The 19430-nt window shown below is 36.1% G+C and overlaps 1 protein-coding gene across 3 annotated transcripts in view; it reads right to left on the reverse strand.

The window, feature by feature from the left end:
* Positions 1 to 19430, reverse strand: part of ANO3 (anoctamin 3) — a 356947-nt gene that overhangs the window by 31485 nt on the left and 306032 nt on the right. For all 3 annotated transcript variants that reach the window (XM_025356153.1, XM_025356152.1, XM_025356154.1), the window contains one exon: positions 7500 to 7536. In XM_025356153.1, the coding sequence (XP_025211938.1) occupies positions 7500 to 7536 (37 nt within the window). The remainder of the gene's footprint in view (positions 1 to 7499; positions 7537 to 19430) is intronic.

Here is a 19430-nt window from a genome sequence, read left to right on the forward strand (position 1 = left end):
ATGGATTTTTCAGTTCTTTTCTATCATTTTTTTTGCTATCTATATTTTAAAGCTTGTTAAAAATGCATAGAGATCATGATTATTATACTGACATGTTAGTACATTTACTAGTATGAAGTATTCCTCTTTCCCTCTAGTTTCCCTAATATTAACCTGGTGACATTTGATTTTATTGTTACTATTTTCTTGATATATGCTCTTACTCCGCGACTGTCAGTCATTTTTCAGCTTTTTAAATGTAGTTGTGTTTCTTTTCATTATCATCTAGCTGGATTTTATTTTTTGAAGTTCAATCTGTGTCCCAGTTTTCAAATGGCAATTATTCTTATAGATAATTGAAAGATGGATGGATAGCTAGATCTGGAGATAAATACAAACACACTTTTAAAAATTTGTTTAATGATTTGTTTTATCTTTTCTTCTCTATTTGTTATATTGATCATATTCTCACTATTTTATTTATTTTTAATGTATAAATATTACCTTATATAGAAACAAGTATTTTAGTTTTTCCTTCAAAGAAGCTACAAGAACAATAAAATAAACAGAAATAAAGTAAAATGAAGGAATAAAAATTGACAATAAAATGTTTTAAAATCTTCAATAAAATAGATAATGATTCTTGAACATGTAATATTGACTAACATTTATGAAGTCCAGTTTTAAGAAAAGAGAGAAGAGTCCACCACCCCAAATAAAAGACGTATAAACACTGCACTGAAGAGATTAACATTACTAAACATCCTATCAATAATTTTTCAGTGGACAAAACACTTATATATAATAAACAACTACCTACACAAATAGGACTTTTGAAAAAATGGCTCAGAAATAAGTAGGTACTCTTCAAAAAACTAATTACCAGTGTATTAACTTAAAAAAAAAAAAAAAGTAAACATCTACCTCAGAATGACATAATGCCTGGATAGTCACATGGGTTGATTTCATGAAACTCTAATTAAATAACAAATTTGCCTTTTGTATATTTCAGAAAAATATAAAATAATTAAAGTAATTCAACTTGCTTGGTAAGACTAACGTAATATTGACTTAACACAGCATAGCACAACAAGGCCAATGCAAGGACACTATAACCCACTTTCATTTCTAAATTTACCACAAAATTCCTTACTCAACAATGTAATAAAAGAAAATAAAACTGTATCTCGACCAAGTCTAGTAGCATAAGACTAAATGCCTTCAAGGCCCAAAAACTTATCCATTAGGGGGAGAGAGTTTTGGTTTAATACAGTAAGGAGTGGTTAGGCCTGTAACAAACTAAAGAGTATGTAATTATCTAAATGCCTTATGAACTGGTTTTTATAAAACTCTGTGAGAATAAAAGCTACAAGTACACAAGAAAAGTGTTTGGATAGTTTGGATATCCTAAAATAGGATTTAGTAATAGACTTCAACCTCCCAAAATAAGACTTTCTCTGAAAGTTCATGTTTTCCTGATTAATGTCAAGTGACAATAATGTAGGAATCTATGTGGCCAACTAAAGTGACCCTTCTATGAGAAGCCAAACTGAAGACGTAAAGTGCTCCAAATTGTCCTGTGAGAAATGCCAGTGAAGACAAATAATACTTTAAAACATTGTCAGGAAAATTAAAGTTTTAAACTCTGTTTTTTACAATTCTTAATTATATAAGGAGAACCACATACCTCTAAATGTTATATTCAACCATTTATTTGTGGGCCATTCTTTATATATTATTAATTTTTCATCCACTCTTCTGCCAAGTGTGTACTGGGCTGCTATTTCATACTGGAACAGACTTGATACTAGCTACACTTGATACTATCTACACTTGATACTATCTACACTTGATGCTATGGTATGGGGACTGAACCTATCTTCTTGTTATTTGTGAGATTTGCATAATTTCTGACACTAAAACCCCTCAAAGACAGGGCAAGTAAAAATCTACAAACTATTTTTACTTAAAATCTCATTGGAAATTCCTAGATAAAATATAGCAGATTTAGGCCTGGTGCGGTGGCTCATGCCTGTAATACCGGCACTTTGGGAGGCCAAGGTGGGTGGATCACCTGAGGTTGGCAGTTCGAGACCAGCCTGACCAACATGGAGACACCCCGTCTCTACTAAAAATACAAAATTAGCCAGGTGTGGTGGTGCGCACCTGTAATCCCAGCTACTCGGGAGGCTGAGACAAGAAAATTGCTTGAACCTGGGAGGTGCAGGTTGCGGTGAGCCGAGATTGCGCCATTGCCTTCCAGCCTGGGCAACAAGAGTGAAACTCTGTCTCAAAAGAAACAAAAAATAGCAGGTTTAATTCAACAGTTTATTAAAGGAATAATGCATCTTGATAGTCTAATGGTCTGTCTCCCTATCATGTTGTCTAAAATATTAGGTCCTCCACACATATTTCTTTTATGAATGAATGTATGCCAAACTTTGTACCTAAGGATTGAAAGAATCAGAAGTAAGTACATTCATTTCTTGGCTGTAAGAATTTTTTAGTCTTGTAAAGAAAGTAGATAGATAGATAGATAGATAGATAGATAGATAGATAGATAGATTAGATAGATAGATAATAGATCAGAATAATGTAATAGATGCAGTAATGAAAGGAATCACAAACAGCTAAAGGAACATTGTAGAGTAAAGGATCAAGAAGTCAACAAAGATTTCACAGAGGCAAGCTCTGATATCAGAAAAGGTTACTAAGATTTTACTGGGAGAAATCATTCTAAATGGTAGTAAGATTATATATCAAGTTGGAGACATGTTGAGTGCTACTCAGTTGCTTTACATATTCTGATGAAGATTACAATGTTCCCAGCAGAAAGGCATTTTGCTAGAAGTGGAAGATTGTTACACTGGTTGCAGTTAAACCTACGTCCACAATGAACCACTCCTCCAAGTATACATACCCTAGTGTAGTTGCCTCCAACCTTGATTCTGACTTGCCTTCACCAAGAGGAGACTGGATATGCAAGTAAAATGCAAGCAGAAGCTGGATAAGCACTTGTTATAGGGGCTTGTCTTCCTGGAAGCCAGCTGACATTTAAGATGTCCTATTATACTGCTATAAGCAAGCTAGGCAGGTAGAGATACATAGAGGAGAAGAAGGCGGAAGACACCAGCTATTCCAATAATTCCATATGAGGAAACAGACGTGATTGAAGAGGCCCTCTTACACACCAGCCCCAGCAGACACCACATGGAGGAGAAAAATCACATAGCAGGGCCTAATCTAAATTGTAGGATCATTAAAAATAATAAGTTGTTGTCCTGAGCTACTAAGTTTGGAGTAAATGGCTATGTGGCAAGAGAAAACTGAAACAATGGAAGTTACTGCAATGATGATAACTTTGAGGTTTAACCTAGGGTCTATGCTGCCAGGAAGAAAACATTTATTTTTCAACACCATTCCATTCACAAATATAGCACATTGTGGATCATTTTGAATTGGCTTTTAACTCAGAGGAGGAATCAAATCCTGAACACTAAGGATATACGTGCTATTTCTAGGATAACGTATTTCTGGCCAAAATATCTCTTACTTTTTACCTAATGAAGCTAGTTATGGATGAAAAGCTAGTTATGAGACACAGTCACCCAGTAAGGTAATTAGTCCTTGCTTTTTACTGTTAATTTCTCTGTTCCTTGGAATTAATAGTGTGTATAGTAGAAGTTACTGTGTGTTATGACTATAACACTGTGAGGTACTTTTGACCTCTGTTTGACAAAGTCAAAACTCTTTTCATTAGTTGGCTTAATTTGTTCCTTCGAATCCCAATTTATCTTTAACATAGACAGTTCATTATTAAGAACAACTAACAGCCATCCTGATCTAATTCTCAACAACCACGAAACCAAAGTTCAAAAAAATCACTTTGAAGTAAATGCTTTTAATTTTTTCCATGTTAAAAAACAAATGTAATAGAATTTAAGCTTTATCTTTTTTGCTTTGTGGTTTTTGAAAATATTTGGAAAAGATAAATCAAGAAACAGAAAGTTTTAAAAAATTATTTAAATAGCATATGACTTCTTCTGAGAAGTAAAACTTAATTTTTCATTTGTGTTTTGAAGCACAAATTAGCACAGCCAAAAAATTAAACAGAATATAATGTCAGCCACACACACACACACACACACACAGACACAACATAGTTTCTATTATTTTAATCAAACTATCAATATTTTTATTCATTTAAACTAATATAGTCCATGATTAGTTAAATGACGAATCAACAGACATAAATCATCACTGGGTTATAGAGGAAAAAATCAAATATCAAGTGAAAACTTTGACATTTCTTGATACTTAGCACAAATAACTGTTCTGTTTCCTACTATTGATTATGATTTCCCCAAATCATTCTCCTTAGATTTGCTTCAATCCTGGGTATAGGGTACTTTAAAAGCAAATGAATGTAAGGAACAGAGCTAGTGCTTTGTTACCCAGCTGAAGAAAATGCAGCTCAAAGGGTTGAAAGAACAATGAACTGTATCATTGCTATTTATTGAACCACCTGTCATGTGTCAGGCAGCCAACGTACAATGGTGAAATAGGAACTATTATTATTGTCATTTTACCAGTGAGGAACCGAAGACCCAAAAAGTAAAGAAGAATGAGAAGCAGAGGGAGGAGAAAGAGTGGGAAGAAGAGGAGACGGAGTGGAGAAGAAGAAGAGAGAACAGGGAGAGGAAAAAGCTTGCTGATGGTTACACAGTCATAATGGGGCAATCCAAATGTTCATTGCTATATCCAGCTCCAAAGCCTGCTGTTTTCCCCTTTCACAACATTGTTTCTCCAATGTTAGCTCCAGAGCACAGACACTATCTCCTTGTGTGTATATATATATATAAAAGAATTTGAGAAACCAAGAGAATAAAATAATTAATTATTACTGTGCAACTACTGATAATGTAAGTTATGGTGCAAAGATTTCAACTCATGCATTCTCACTGTAGAGCCGATGCTCTTAACAATTACATTATATTGCCTACTTAAGACACTGCATCTGTGAGGCTGGAAATGGATGACATAGAAAAAGGACATTCAGAGAACAGGAAATAACTCCAGAAAATGTAAAGCATCAGCCAATATAAAATATTCACGAGAATACTTGGAAGATAAGGTTGAGGTTATCTTGAAGAAATCCCAACAAAAATCACAGAAAATGAAGAAAGAAAAAAATAACTATTGAATGATAAGAAACATCTGAATGTAAAGAGTTTCAGAAAGATTTTTAAAAGAAGGAAATTATTTAACAAAGAATATACAAAAATTTCCTGGAAGTGAAGTTTCTGAGTTTTCAGATTATGGCAGCAGTGGAGGTTTGCCACTAGGATTTCCCCTCAGTAAGAACTTGCTGTTCAGGTGCAAGGAGTACAGTCACCTGACAGCCTCCAGCTGTTTCCAAGCCTCCAGCTGTTTCCACCCTCATCCTATGACTCAGCTTTTATGCTCAAGTCTTGCTCTTCCCAAGCAACAACCAACCAGCGACTCAGAATGACAGGGGTACTAGGTCTTGGCCAATTATACTGAATTATATCCAATGTTGGATTCCTCTAAATCTTTATTTGAAATATTTGTTCTAGAGCTCTCCATTGGATTGGTTAAAACCATCAGATCTGCATTGTTGTCTGAGGCTCTTCTTATCCAGTCCTGCTCCCTTCCTCAGGAGTTTTCCCCTAAGAAACTTCTTGCATTACTAACTCCATCTCAGTGTCTGCTTCCCAAAGGACACAGTGGATATCAATAATTGATGGGATGCACTAAGTATCCGGCATAACAGATGATAAAAAGTTTTCACCAAAGTACATCATTGTGAAATCTCAAAATGAGAAAAGATTCAAAATTATGCTAGAGTATAAACAAATAAAAAAAAAATCAAAACAGGTCCTGTGCAAAGGACTGCGAATAGGAATGGTAGCAGAGCTCTCAGTAACAATGCTGGAATCCAGAAGAAAATGAAGTTCCTTCAAGATTCAAAGGGGTCAGTATTTCTAAGATAGAATTTCATACCCAGGAACACTGGATATCAAGTTTGAGGCTAGAATAGAGACATTTTCAGATACACAAAGTTTTAAGAAGCTTACTTACAAATAGCAAAATAAGGAATTGAGCCAAGAAGGAATAAGACACAGGATTTAGTAAATAGTATCCAAATTATAGAAAAATATAAAAGGAATTCCCAGAGTGCTTATGAAAGTTAAATCTAGATGCAGTTGGCTACAAGCCTAGAAAATAACCCATCTAGTCTGAAGGAGACAGCTTGAGAGGGTAACTCTAAGAAGAAAATCAAGTTTGTATAATACTTGATTATATGTTTGAATATATTCAGAGAAAATTTAAGAGTCTTGGCAAAACCTTTGGGATAAATAAAGAAAAGTATGTTTAAAAAAAGCAAAAAAAGGGGTCATTATTAGCTTAAAAGATACAGAAATGGCACAAAACACATACACAATTATAGAATATGCCATGCTGTAGGTATGAAAATAGTTATACAGACATAATGATGTGAAGACTAATGATTAATTTGGCTAAAAATGCTGATATATCCACCTTGGAAGGAGGAGAAATAACTGTATTTATCAGATAATGAAAGATGGAGTGTGGGGGGACAGGGCACTGCAGGGAACATTAAGACCTAAGTCTTAATAATTCATACTTTTATAATGGGAAGGCAATAGTTATCAAAAGATAAAATCCAATAATGGCCATAGAATGATATTACATGGAAACATGGTGGGAAATAACAAAAAAAAACAGATAAAAATATTAAAAAGTAGCCAGGCGCGGTGGCTCACGCCTGTAATCCCAGCATTTTGAGAGGCCGAGGCCGGTTGATCACAAGGTCAGGAGATCGAGACCATCCTGACTAACACGGTGAAACCCCGTCTCTACTAAAAGTACAAAAAATTAGCCAGGCGAGGTGGCGGGCACCTGTAGTCCCAGCTACTTGGGAGGCTGAGGCAGGAGAATGGCGTGAAGCCGGGAGGCGGAGCTTGCAGTGAGCCAAGATCACGCCACTGCACTCCAGCCTGGGCGATAGAGCAAGACTCCATTTAAAAAAAAAAAAAAAAGAAAGAAAGGAAAAACAGTTAAAAAGTAGTTCCTTTGGCATAGAAACTAGGAATGGGTGATGTGGTAAAGGATTGGTTTTCATTGTAAATCTCTTAATACTGTTTTGGATTTTAAAATGTGTACATGTAGTATAACACTTTGATAAAACATAAATATTGAGGAAAAACCCGAAGAACTGAAAAGTTGGAGAAGCAAGCACTCCTAAGTAGGAAGAAGTAGGTGTGCTGATTTCTAGTAAAAATATTTTGTAAGTACATGCATTGCCTCTCTCTTATTATTCAATATAGACCAACTTCCTGTACTACCCCTCTCCTTTTTATTGGTAAATACTTAAATAATTGCAGTTATTAAAATGCTACATTATATAAAGTAACTACAGATTGACATGCCCATATGTTATTTTCTGACTAAGGAGTGAAGAAAAATGGACTTACCTAAATTGGTGAGGAGGTAAGCAATTTTTTCATAAGCCTGAAATAAAGAGAATACATAGTGAACATTATTCTTCTCTTCTGGAAAAGGCTGGTATTTACACTATTTGAAAAAACATCTATAGTGTATGTTATACAGTGGTTATATTTTACATTAAACAGAGATGTATTGAAACTTAGCATGTAAGGCTTTATATATACATACATGAATGAAATTGATATACATGTGAATGTAAATATGAGCGAACATATATGTGTGTGTAGATACACTTGTAATCTGTAATAATGAATTTTTTCTGGTAGCTATCTTCATTTTCATTTTGTAAATCAAGAAATGAGAAAAAGTCCCTAAAAGTCATTCAGCCAATCAATGGCTGAGCTGAGATTTGAGCTCAAAATTATAGAGATTTTTGGCCAGGCAAGGTGGCTCACGCCTGTAATCCCAGCACTTTGGGAGGCCGAGGCGGGCGGATCATGAGGTCAGGCGATGGAGACCATCCTGGCGAACACTGTGAAACCCTGTCTCTACTAAAAATACAAAAAAAGTAGCCGGGCTTGGTGGCGGGCGCCTGAACTCCCAGCCACTCGGGAGGTTGAGGCAGGAGAATGGCGTGAACCTGGGAGGCGGAGCTTGCAGTGAGCTGAGATCGCGCCACTTCACTCCAGCCTGGGCAACAGGCGAGACTCTGTCTTAAAAAAAAAAAAAAAAAAAAAGTATAGTTTTTTTTACTACACTGGAAGGTGAAGTGGAAGTCTGAATTCTGTACTACTGATAAAGAAATTTCTAAACTATGACAAAAGACTGTATACATTTGTATTTGTAAGGAACAAATTTGTTTTTGTAGTTATTTAAAACAGATGCATGAGTCAAATCTGTTGAATCTGTAAGTCACAATAGATTTTTCTGATAATATTTTTCCTCTTCTGCCATCTTTTCCCTTCTGCTGTATACTCTGACCAATATTTACATAGACTCAAGGAAAGGGCATACATTTCACAATATTCCAAGTAAATATAGTTGGGAAAGTATTCGCTGTAGACAGAAGTACTTGTGGGTATATGTATGTGCATGTGACTATTACCTCATAACCACATAATTCCATGAAATATTGTTTAGATTATCATTTCCAATAACTTTGCCTATTGGCACGAAAAATTAAAAGTATGCATCTGGACATATTAAAAGTTGTTCACCTTCTCTGACAGTTCTTTCAGTAAAATGACTGTCATTACTCATCTTAGCTGTGATTTAAATCTGCCCCTTCCTAAGATTTAAAGTGTTATCTGGAGACAGAAAGATTACACTGAGTACAATACTCTCATTCTCCTCCTAGTGCAGGTTTTTTGTCTTTGTTTTTGTTTTAGCTATACACAAATTATAATTTTCAAATTTTAGGATAAGATTACTGTGAATTCATGAACAGCAAGTGATTCCTACTATAACGGGTTCTTTTTCACGTCCTATTAATTAAGTGAGATAAACATAGCAGGGTCTCCAAGGAGTAGGATAGACTCGATCGCCCAAAAAATAGTACTTGAGCACCCACTATGACTCTAGCACTGAGTTGAGTTCCTTTGTGGGGATTGAAAGTTAGTTCTAGTTAAATAATTGCCATTTGGCTTGTGCCAAACAGTGCTTTACATATATTATTATTCCTTAACAACAATTTTGTTACGTAGATCCCCATTCTACAGAATGATTCCCATTCTATAGAAGAAGCAACTAAGTCCTAGAATGTCAGGGACCTTAGCAGTGAGACAACTCTACTAAGCAAGTAGCAAAGTCAGGATTGACTATCTTGGTTGTCTAGCACCACCTACATCGTGCCTTGTCACATAAACGATTTCATTTTTAACTATTTATTTATTTTTGAGACAAAGTCTCACTCTAATGCCCAGGCTGGAGTGCAATGTCATGATCACAGCTCACTGCATCCTCAACTTCCTGGGCTCAGGTGATCCTCCCACCACAGCTTCCAAAGTAGCTGTAACCACAGGTACACACCACCATGATGCCTGGCTCATTTTCTTTCTTTCTTTCTTTTTTTTTTTTTTCAGAGATGGCTTTTGGGCATGTTGCCCAGGCTGGTCTTGAATTCCTCATCTGCCCCAGCCTCCCAAAGTACTAGGATTACAGACATGAGCCACCACGCCCAGTTCTGTTCAAATTTTTGTCTTAATATCTAGCACATAGAGTCACTCTGCAAACTTAGGATGGAAATATCTGCAACTGATGCACTAGGGGGTTACAATAGCACTGGGAAGAAAGTTATAAATTACAAAAGATTCCATAATGCTTTTGAAAGACTTTCTGGGGTATTTGCAAACATGCATCATCCAAGGCCCAAATGCTATGGCTGACTGGCAACATCACTAATGAGCTACAGAATCAGTTCAAGCAGAGTGAATTGTTAGATCTCAAACTACAGACTATAAAGTAAATAATGACTTAAATATATCCAACTGTATGGTGTCTGGCAGCAATCACTTTGGCAGTACATACAAGCTGTGAGTGGTTGCATGTGTGTGTGATTGTGTAAAGTGGAATGAGTAAATGCTTGTTGGGGAAGAGGATAAAGGGCTTCAGGGCCGGGCCCTACCTGATACACACAGGCGCGCGCACACACACACACACGATAACATGTTGGAGAACCTATGCTTTTAAAAATCAGCCACTGACGCATTTAGTAAGCTGAAATTCTCTTATTCATATATATTAATTAGGTTAATATATTCATTATCAATTTCTAGTGCATCAGTTAGTGTTTTAGAAACCAAACAAACCTGAATCAAAAAGACATAATCTCTACTTTCATGGAACTCCAATTTCAGTGGGTAGAGATAAATGGCAAAAGAATACGTAATTGGTTAGGAGGTGAAAAGTGCTCTGAGGGAAAATAAAGCAGGCAGAGCGGATAGAGAGTTTTGGTAGACACAGAGTACTGTTTTATGGAGTATTCAGAAAAGCCTCTTCAAGAGGGTAGCATCTGAGCAGAGAAGTGCATGCAATGAGGGAGGGAGCCAAGCAGAAATCTCAGCTAAGTATCTTTGAGACACAGAAACGGAAATGCCAGTGCTCTGAGACTGGCACGGACTTGATGTATTTCATGAACGGCAGGGAAGTTAGAGAGAAAGGAGTGGCAGCAATAAGACAGTGAAGTAGTAAGAGATGAGTCATTGCGATCTCACAGAGAAACACTTTTTCAGTGCACAGTAGGCCATGGTAAGGATTTTAGAATTCATTCTCAGCTAAGACTTCACCATCCTCCCAGTAATGCCTTGTTTGGGGTGTTATGCAAAAACCAGTTTGGGAGAAAAAGAACAGCAAAGGCAGGAAAAGGACATGGTTATTGTGAGGAGGCATAATAGGTGGTTCTACATGGGTTTTAGAACTTTTTGTCTTTTAGTCATGGCCCCACGATTCAGCCTTCACTGTGAAAATAAACTCCAAGCTTTTGCAGAATTGAAAAGAGCCTCCATTTTCCAGTAATCTACTTGTCTAAATTTCTAGAAACTACGGACATAGACATGAACAAACTAAACAAATACATGTATTAAAAAGCCAATCCTCTTATGAGATGAGTCGTTTGACATTACCTCTTTTCTTGGTTAAAATGCATGGTCCATTGATCCAACCCAATCCACAATAGCCTATTTGCATTGTAATTGGTAACCAGTGGTAACCAGGTATTAGGGAAAGTTAGGTGTATTTTGAGGCCTCAGTGATCAGGCCTGTGAAAGAAGTATAGGGTTGTATGCTCTGGACTCTAGAGATGGGAATGGATCAACAAGGGAGAAAAGTCCAGAACCTACATGAAGTACTTACATTAGCCAAATGTAGATAGGATTTTTTCTTTTTTTGTTATAGAGTGCTCTGTGCATGGTACATGGATTTTAAAATGAGAGGAGGAAAACCAAAAGGAGTTCATTATTTCATTAAAAAATTTTTAATTATAATTAATTAAAATTTTAATTTTAGTTTAATTTTAATAAAATTTAATTTAATATTTATAAAAATTTGACTTTAATAACATTTTAATTTTTGATTAAAAGAATTTCACCATGCTGAAATGATTTAATTAGACTAATTCCAGATTTTTCAAACTCTAAGAGTACTTCTGTTCTGATGTTTCTTAAAAGTTACCCTTTAATCATGAGGCCAGGCAACTGTCATGCTGCTGTAACAGGTAAAATTAGTTAAAGTTGGATTGTCAAGCAACAAGAATATACATTTTTGGAATAATTTTGCATATTTAATTTTCATTAAAATATTTTTAGTAACATTTCCTGATACCATAGTACCATGCTACTTTTGATACCTTAAAGTAGCATATCAGTTTCTGAGGGTAGCAAAATAAAGAAGAAAAATAGTAGGCTTAGGAAAGAGCAATTCTCGGTTTCAAATTCTGTCTTTGTAGTTGTTTAGTTATATGCCTGAAAAAGGGATGCTAAAAATAATACATTGATGTTTTAATTATTGTTAAATTTAATTATGTGTAATTTAATTTTGGAAGATGTAATTTCTGATCTTGATTGTGCATCGAAATTACCTTAGTTCTCTTAAATTAATGATTTTCTAATGCTCTTTGAGGGGCTGGCTGGATAAGAATTACTAGAGAGTATCTTTGAAAGATTTGTTTTAAATACAGATTTCTTAGCCCAACAAAGGAGATTCTGAACAGGACTCAAGAATCTGTATAGTTTTTTTGCCAGGTGCGGTGGCTCACGGCCTGTAATCCCAGCACTTTGGGAGGCCAAGGCGGGTGGATCTCTTGAGGTCAGGAGTTCAAGACCAGCCTGGCCAACATGGTGAAACCCTGTCTCTACTAAAAATGCAAAAATTAGCCGGGTGTGGTGATGTGCCCCCAACTACTTGGAAGGCTGAGGCACGAGAATCGCTTGAATACGGGAGACAGAGGTTGCTGTGAGCTGAGATCCTGCCACTGTGCTCCAGCCTGGGAGACACAGTGAGACTCTATCTCAAAAAACAAAAAAATTAAAAATAAAAAAGAATCTTTAGTTTTTCAAAAGTGTTCCAGGTGATTTGATACATAGCAAAAATAGAAAATACTATTTTAAATTACTTTCATGACCTATAAGATGGACTTGTAACCAAATTTTGATTGTTTTAGCCCATATTTTTCTCCCCAGTTAAATATTTATTTAGGAACGCTATGATCCACCTATTTTGAAATGTTTAGAAAATGTATAGTGTTTGGTTATAAGTGTAAATTAAAATAAGTGCTGCAAACTTGAAATACATTAAAAATACGATCCCAATAACAAAAAATAATTTTGAGCACATACGGTAAGCAAGATGCTAGGTGGTGAATAAAATATTTCACATTTATTTAAAGACTTGGACATACAAAAATGAGGAAGCTACATTCCTTGTTCATAAGGAGCTTACACTCTGATAATGGGAGAAATGACATATCCTAAGCACTATAACAGAAGAATATTCACAAAATGGATTGCTTAATTCTTCAGAAAAATCTGATTGGAGGAATAATGTCCAAACACCCTGTGAGAAGAATAAACACAAAATTCAATTCTACATACATTATTGAAAAAAATGCTTTATGAAGGAAGTGACCCTTAACTGTAATTTTCAAAGATAAAGAGATATTTGCCAAGAAGACAAATTAAGAATGGCATTCCAGGAAGCACTGTGGAGAAAGAGACAGAGTTACAGCAAAGTTCCCTGGGGGACAAGCAAAAGTGGTTTTGTAGGTTGGAGTGCAGGGTGATTGGAAAGAGAGGTAGCAAGAGACAATTTTTGCCAAGAAGAGAATGGAAAAGTGGTTTTAAACAATGGAGGGCCTACCAGGCCAGGCTAATGAACTTCGAATTTATACTCAGTAAATACAATAGAAACCCATTAAACAGCCTCAAGCACATGGTAATCATATTTACTATTTAAAAAAGATTTTTCCAATAGTCGTGTGAAAGGGACATAGAAAGAGTTTAGATTAGAGACAGGAAGAGTTTAGATTGGAGACAGGAAGACTAACCAGTTGGAAGCCCGCTGCAACTGTCCAAGCTAAAAATGACAACTAGCTGAACTAAGGAAGGAGAAGCAAGGATGATAAGCAAAAATGGATAAGAAAAATGTTACAGAAGCAAAATTCACAACAGTTAGTCACTGATACTGTTAAGGAGATAAAAGAAATAATTAAGGACTAGTTTAAGGTTCCTGGCTATGTACAGAAATAGAACTACGTTAAAAGTTCCTAATCAAAAAAAAGAAAAAAAAAGTCTGACTGATTTAAACTATTTTTCCATGTCTATATTTTGTAATTCCATGTACATGGATTATATTTGAAAAGCAATTTTGATCAATAGAATATTAATCTAAGTCCCTCATTTGGAGAAAATGATGGTACAGGGATCCTGCAGTCAATCTATTAACAACCAAAAAGCATATTTTTATTAGCTGTCTATTTTGTTTTGGTCTGAAAATAGTATAACAAAAGGTAGCATTTCATTTTCTAAATGAATACTTTTGATGGTATAATATTTCACAATAATTTTTTTTATTCTAGCCCTCCTTGATTAAATCTGCAGGTTAATCCTGTGTATTCAGGTGAATCAGAGGTCTATTTAATAATCTGTGATGTGCTTTAACATCCTGAATAGAAAGAGAATGCATAAATTCAGAAGATCATTATTATTTTATACTAATTAAATCTGAGGAATATAACCATCTTCTTACATTGTTTATGTTGGCTGTATTATAGTTCACTTCCTTTGCACTCAATTCATTTTATAATCTTCTCCTGAGTTAGTTGAAAAAAGCAAAGGAGAAATATTTATGGTCTATTCCACTTCCAAAAATCCCTGAATCTTTATGCTAAATTGCCCAATAAGTAGAAATAGATATTTAGAAAAATAGGAGGTAGCCTCTGGTTTCTCCCAGGGACTATGATTGTTTTATAGCACTAAGAAGTTACATGGGTCTTAGTATTCAATTAAGTGGAGCTGGTGGGATGTTGAGGCTCTCAAAAGATTGCTTCTATGATTCAAACAACACTCTCCTCACTTGCCTTCTGAAGTGTTATTTCTACAATTAGAGATTCACTCCACTGAGTTCAGCCTTTGTTTTCTGTAAAATGCAAGTGCTTTGGAAGAAATAATACATAAACCTCATTAAACACGTAAACTTAAGAGCAAGTTGTATTGGAACCTTATAAGAGAAAGGGAAAGCCACAGGTATGAGAACCAACTGTGATTCTAGGGAAGGTGTGGCAACTGAGGAAGGGGGTAGGAAGTGGAGAAGAGTGAGAGTTTAAGGGATTAGACATTAAGAAGTAACTGGAATAGTATAAAACTGGAGTCTGGTATAACAATGAAAATTTCAGCCATATCTTGATTTCTGCAATATCAGTGATAATATCAAGAACGATTTTGGGCCGGGCACAGTGACTCACACCTGTAATCCCAGCACTTTGGAAGGCCGGGGTGGGTGGATCACTAGGTCAGGAGTTCAAAACCAGCCTGGCCAGCATGGTGAAACCCCATCCCTACTAAAAATACAAAAATTAGCTGGGTGTGATGGCACGTGCCTGTAGTCCCAGCTACTCGGGAGGCTGAGGCAGAATAATCGCTTGAACCCAGGAGGCCCAGGTTGTGGTGAGCCAAGATCTCGCCACTGCACTCCAGCCTGGGCAACAGAGCGAGACTCCATCTCAAAAAAATAAAAAATTTAAAAAGAATTATTTTGTAAGAAAATGTTTGAGGGTAAACCTCCCATTCTGTTCAAATGCAGGTTCTATCATGAGCTCGGTCTGACAAGTTTTCAGCTTATTTGGGAATATAGTTATTTTATAAGGTGGAAACTAAGTATTAAATCTTGGAACTGGAGTTTCTGTTCTAGGAGCTGTCATGCTTGCCTTCCAAAGTAAAAATTAATTAACCATATTTGGCTCCTTCATTTTCCTTTCCCTGTCTTCAAATATATTAAGCCAGTTCATTAATCTATTCAAGATGTTTATGAAGATCAGTATGTCTTCGCAACAAATTACTAAAACAAAAAACAAAAAACACAGAAACACAGGGTGTTTCTTTAAAGGCAATAATAATTAATGGGAGGAGAAGATAATTAAGGGACAGGAAACTATTAGGGTGGTGCAAAAGTAATTGTGATTCTTGCTATTATTTTCAGTGGCAAGAATCGCAATAACTTTGGTACCAACCTACATTAACACTGACTACTTCAACTGGTACAATTAGATATATATAGTAAGAAGGGAGATGAGTGGCATTATGAATTGAGGAAAGTGGCTTTTATTTAGCATTTCTAACGTTTTTATACTTCACTACTTTTTGTAATATCAATGTGCTGATTTTATAATTCATAGCTGTAAAAGATAAAATAATTACAGACCTTAAAAGAGCATTAAAAAGAGTAAGACATTTTAAAAATAAGATTACTGAAAATTATCATAGTGGTATGATTTCTGCATGAATTAATTAAATATTTTTTAAAACTTTTTTATATTACTAGACATATTTGATAGAAAAAATACAAAACAGTGATTCTCTTTCTCTCCAAAGATGGCCCTGAGCATTTAAATATTTATGAATGGGTAATAGAAAACATTTTTTTAAAAAAGAGTAAAACATGAATACCAATCAATGCAGATGTGATATAAAGAATTTAGCAATAACAAAGAAAAGACTGTCACTGTTTTCATATCTTGAACTGAAGGGAAATAAATGATCAAACTTAAAGATAAAGAAAATGGAGAAAAGTAAAAGTTGGTATTTTGCGATTGGAAATATGAGTATAGATAGTCTTATAAAGGGAAATGAAATGTTAAAATATCTAAGGGAAGCAAGTGTAGAGAAAGTTAACATTTATTACCATCTTTTATGCACTAGAGAGGTTACTCATTTAATCTTTCAATATCCCTATGTGTTATTTTTATCTCCCTCATTTAAAAGATCCAGAAATTACAGCTCATAGATGTTATGTGGTATGGGTAGAATTACACAGGTCAAATAGGAAATTTCTGCTTTGCCTTTGTCCAAAGTCCAGTGATTTTGGTGAAGGTACCATTGAAGAACTGAAAAACATTTTTTTAATATATATATATACACACACACACACACACACACACACTTTCAGAAGCTTGGACAGTATTGTGAAAGCCAGGGGAGAGAGGGAAGCATACATGAGAACAGAAGGAATATTGGTGTATATGTGCTGGGATGCTGCATCCACTGATAAATCTTTTCCTTATTTGGCAAAAGACAAAACTCAAAAAGTGCCCTAATGTTGCTACTTGTATGGCTGTGGTTATATGGATAACTCATAAAGAAAAAAAAGAAAGAAAATGCATTTCATTCCTAATTTGTTCTTCATTTTGTATAAATAGTAGGATGTTTTAAAAGCAAAGGGTTTTTTTCTGATTATAAATCAACACCTATATACAGACATAAATATTCAAATGATCAGAAAAAGTTATACTTTTTATAGAATATAATATAAATAGAATAGAATAGAAACGTAGAGAGTGATGTCAGAAAGAAGGTTGACTACAGTTACCTGGCACTCAGCCTTCCCCAACAAAAAGGAACCAAAGCAACAAATAAACCACTATATTGTAACTAAAGTGACTGAAGTAGTGTGCTAGGCAGCACCAGAGGAATGGTAAAACCTATGTGGCTTACAGACACCAAGGATACCATAGAGAGAGAGGAAGACACCCTACCTGTACCACTCTCTCTTCCTTACCAGAATTAGCTCAGAGTCGGTGGGGGATTTCTTCCTATGGAGATAACATAAGCCAAAGATCCCCAGTGGTCCCTATTGCCACCACAAACACCAGCAATACTTGCTACAGGAGAGACCCTAATCCTCAGAGGCCTCAAATCCAGTCTGGAGAGTAGCTGAGGTCTGTGCAACTGCATTGCCTCATTATAAGGGCCCACTTTGAGCATCTCCCACACTGTGACCTAGGCTGCTATGGCACAGTACTATTTTGAACCTGGACCCATGTATACAGTGTTTCTTGCCCTGGGGATCAGCAGCTACCGACTTTCCATTCCTCGGGCCCTGCCATCATACTATCACAGTCCCTGCAGTACTATGACCTCAGCTGCCCAGAACATAGGCTAGATTGGAAGACTGAGACCCTGGCATCCAAACCCATGTGGCATGTGTCACAACCTTCCAATAAACAGGTGAACCTGCACAGCAGGAAAGCTGCTGAACAGCCTGCTAGCCATCACATCCATGTGCACCTACACTGCACAGTCTGCCAACCCTGTGAGTGCTTATACCTAGCCTGACAGCCAGTCCTATGGTGAATCCACCCCAGAAGCAACTGCTTCAATCTGACTGGCTCCCCTCCCCAACGCCTGCATATGTTCACGTACAGCCTGAAAGCAGGTTCTGCAGCAGCAGTATCCCCAGGACAGCTTGCTACAGCCTGCCTGGCTCAAGTGCATGCATGTTCCTCTACGGCCTGACAGCTGGTCCTGCGGTGATCCTGTCCCTTCAGACAGAACTTTGCAAAACCACCCAGTGCCACTGCACCCACGAGCATCTGTGCTTGGCTTCTGACAGTCACTCTGGAAATGGCCACTGCCTCTGCAGGAAACTCACCAGACAGCTTGCTGGCCCTCTGCAGCTTCCTTGTCTGGCTAACATCCAGCCTGCTGCCCCAGCCCCAAGCAAAACCACATTATTGCCCTTATAGTCAACCATACACTAAGCTTCTGAGACAACATCACAGACATCACTGACAAGTATTGTAGCTAAAGAAACAGCATGAAGATCACATTACAGACTCCACTCAGAACCAAAGCCAAAGCTCCTCTGGGACCATCTACCAAAGAAAGTTTCTTCCTACAAATGCTATTCTATAAAACCGGAAAGAAGAAATTTACACTAGATGTGCAGATATCAACATAAGGACACAAGAAACACAAAACAGCAAGAAAATACGACACCTCCAAAGAAACACAGTAAGTCTCTAGTGACAGACCCCAAAGAAAAGAACATTTATGAAACTCCTGAAAAAGCATTGTAAATAATGATCTTAGAAAATGCAGTGAGATACAAGAGAGCACAGACAAATGATTCAGTGAGATCAGAAAAATAACTAATGATCTGAATGAGAAATACAACAACAACAAAAAAGATATAAAAAGGAAGCAAACAGAAATCTTGGAGCTGAACAATTCAATAAATACAATAAAAAATACAATTGACAGTTCTAACAACACACCAAATCAAATAATATATTTTTAAGCTTGAATACAGGTCTTTTAAAATAACCCAGTCAGAGAAAAATAAATAAACAAATAAGAATAAAGAAAGCCCATGAGACTTATGAAACACCATTAAGTGAACAAATGTTCCCATTATAGGATTATTAGAGAGAGAAGAGGTGGAGAAAGACACGGAAGGCCTATTTAACAGGATAATAGACAGAAACTTCCCAAATATTGGGAGATATATTTATATATGAATAGATTCAGGAAGCTCAAAAGTCCCCTATTAGATTCAACTCAAAATGATCCTCTTCAAAGTACTCGTTAATCAAACTGCCAAAAGTCAAAGAGAAGATTCTAAAATCTGCAAGAAAAAACTTCCAAGTTATATATAAAGGAAGCCCCTATTAGACTACCAGCAGAGTTCTCAACAGAAACTTTGCAGGCCAGAAGAAAATAGGTTGTTATATTTAAAGTGCTGAAAGGAAAAAAAAAATCTGTCAGGGAATAATACTATATCCATCAAAGCTATCCTTCAGAAATGAAGGAGAAATAAAGGCCTATCCAGACAAACAAATGCTGAGGGAATTCATCACCACTAGACTGGCCTTACAAGAAATGCCAGAGAAAATGCTACAATTGGAAACAAAAAGAATACAATTATTGTCAAGAAAACTTGTAAAAGCATAAAACTTAACAGTAGACATAAAT

This window comes from Theropithecus gelada, chromosome 14, assembly GCF_003255815.1.
Source record: "Theropithecus gelada isolate Dixy chromosome 14, Tgel_1.0, whole genome shotgun sequence".
Classification (NCBI taxonomy): Eukaryota; Metazoa; Chordata; class Mammalia; order Primates; family Cercopithecidae; genus Theropithecus; species Theropithecus gelada.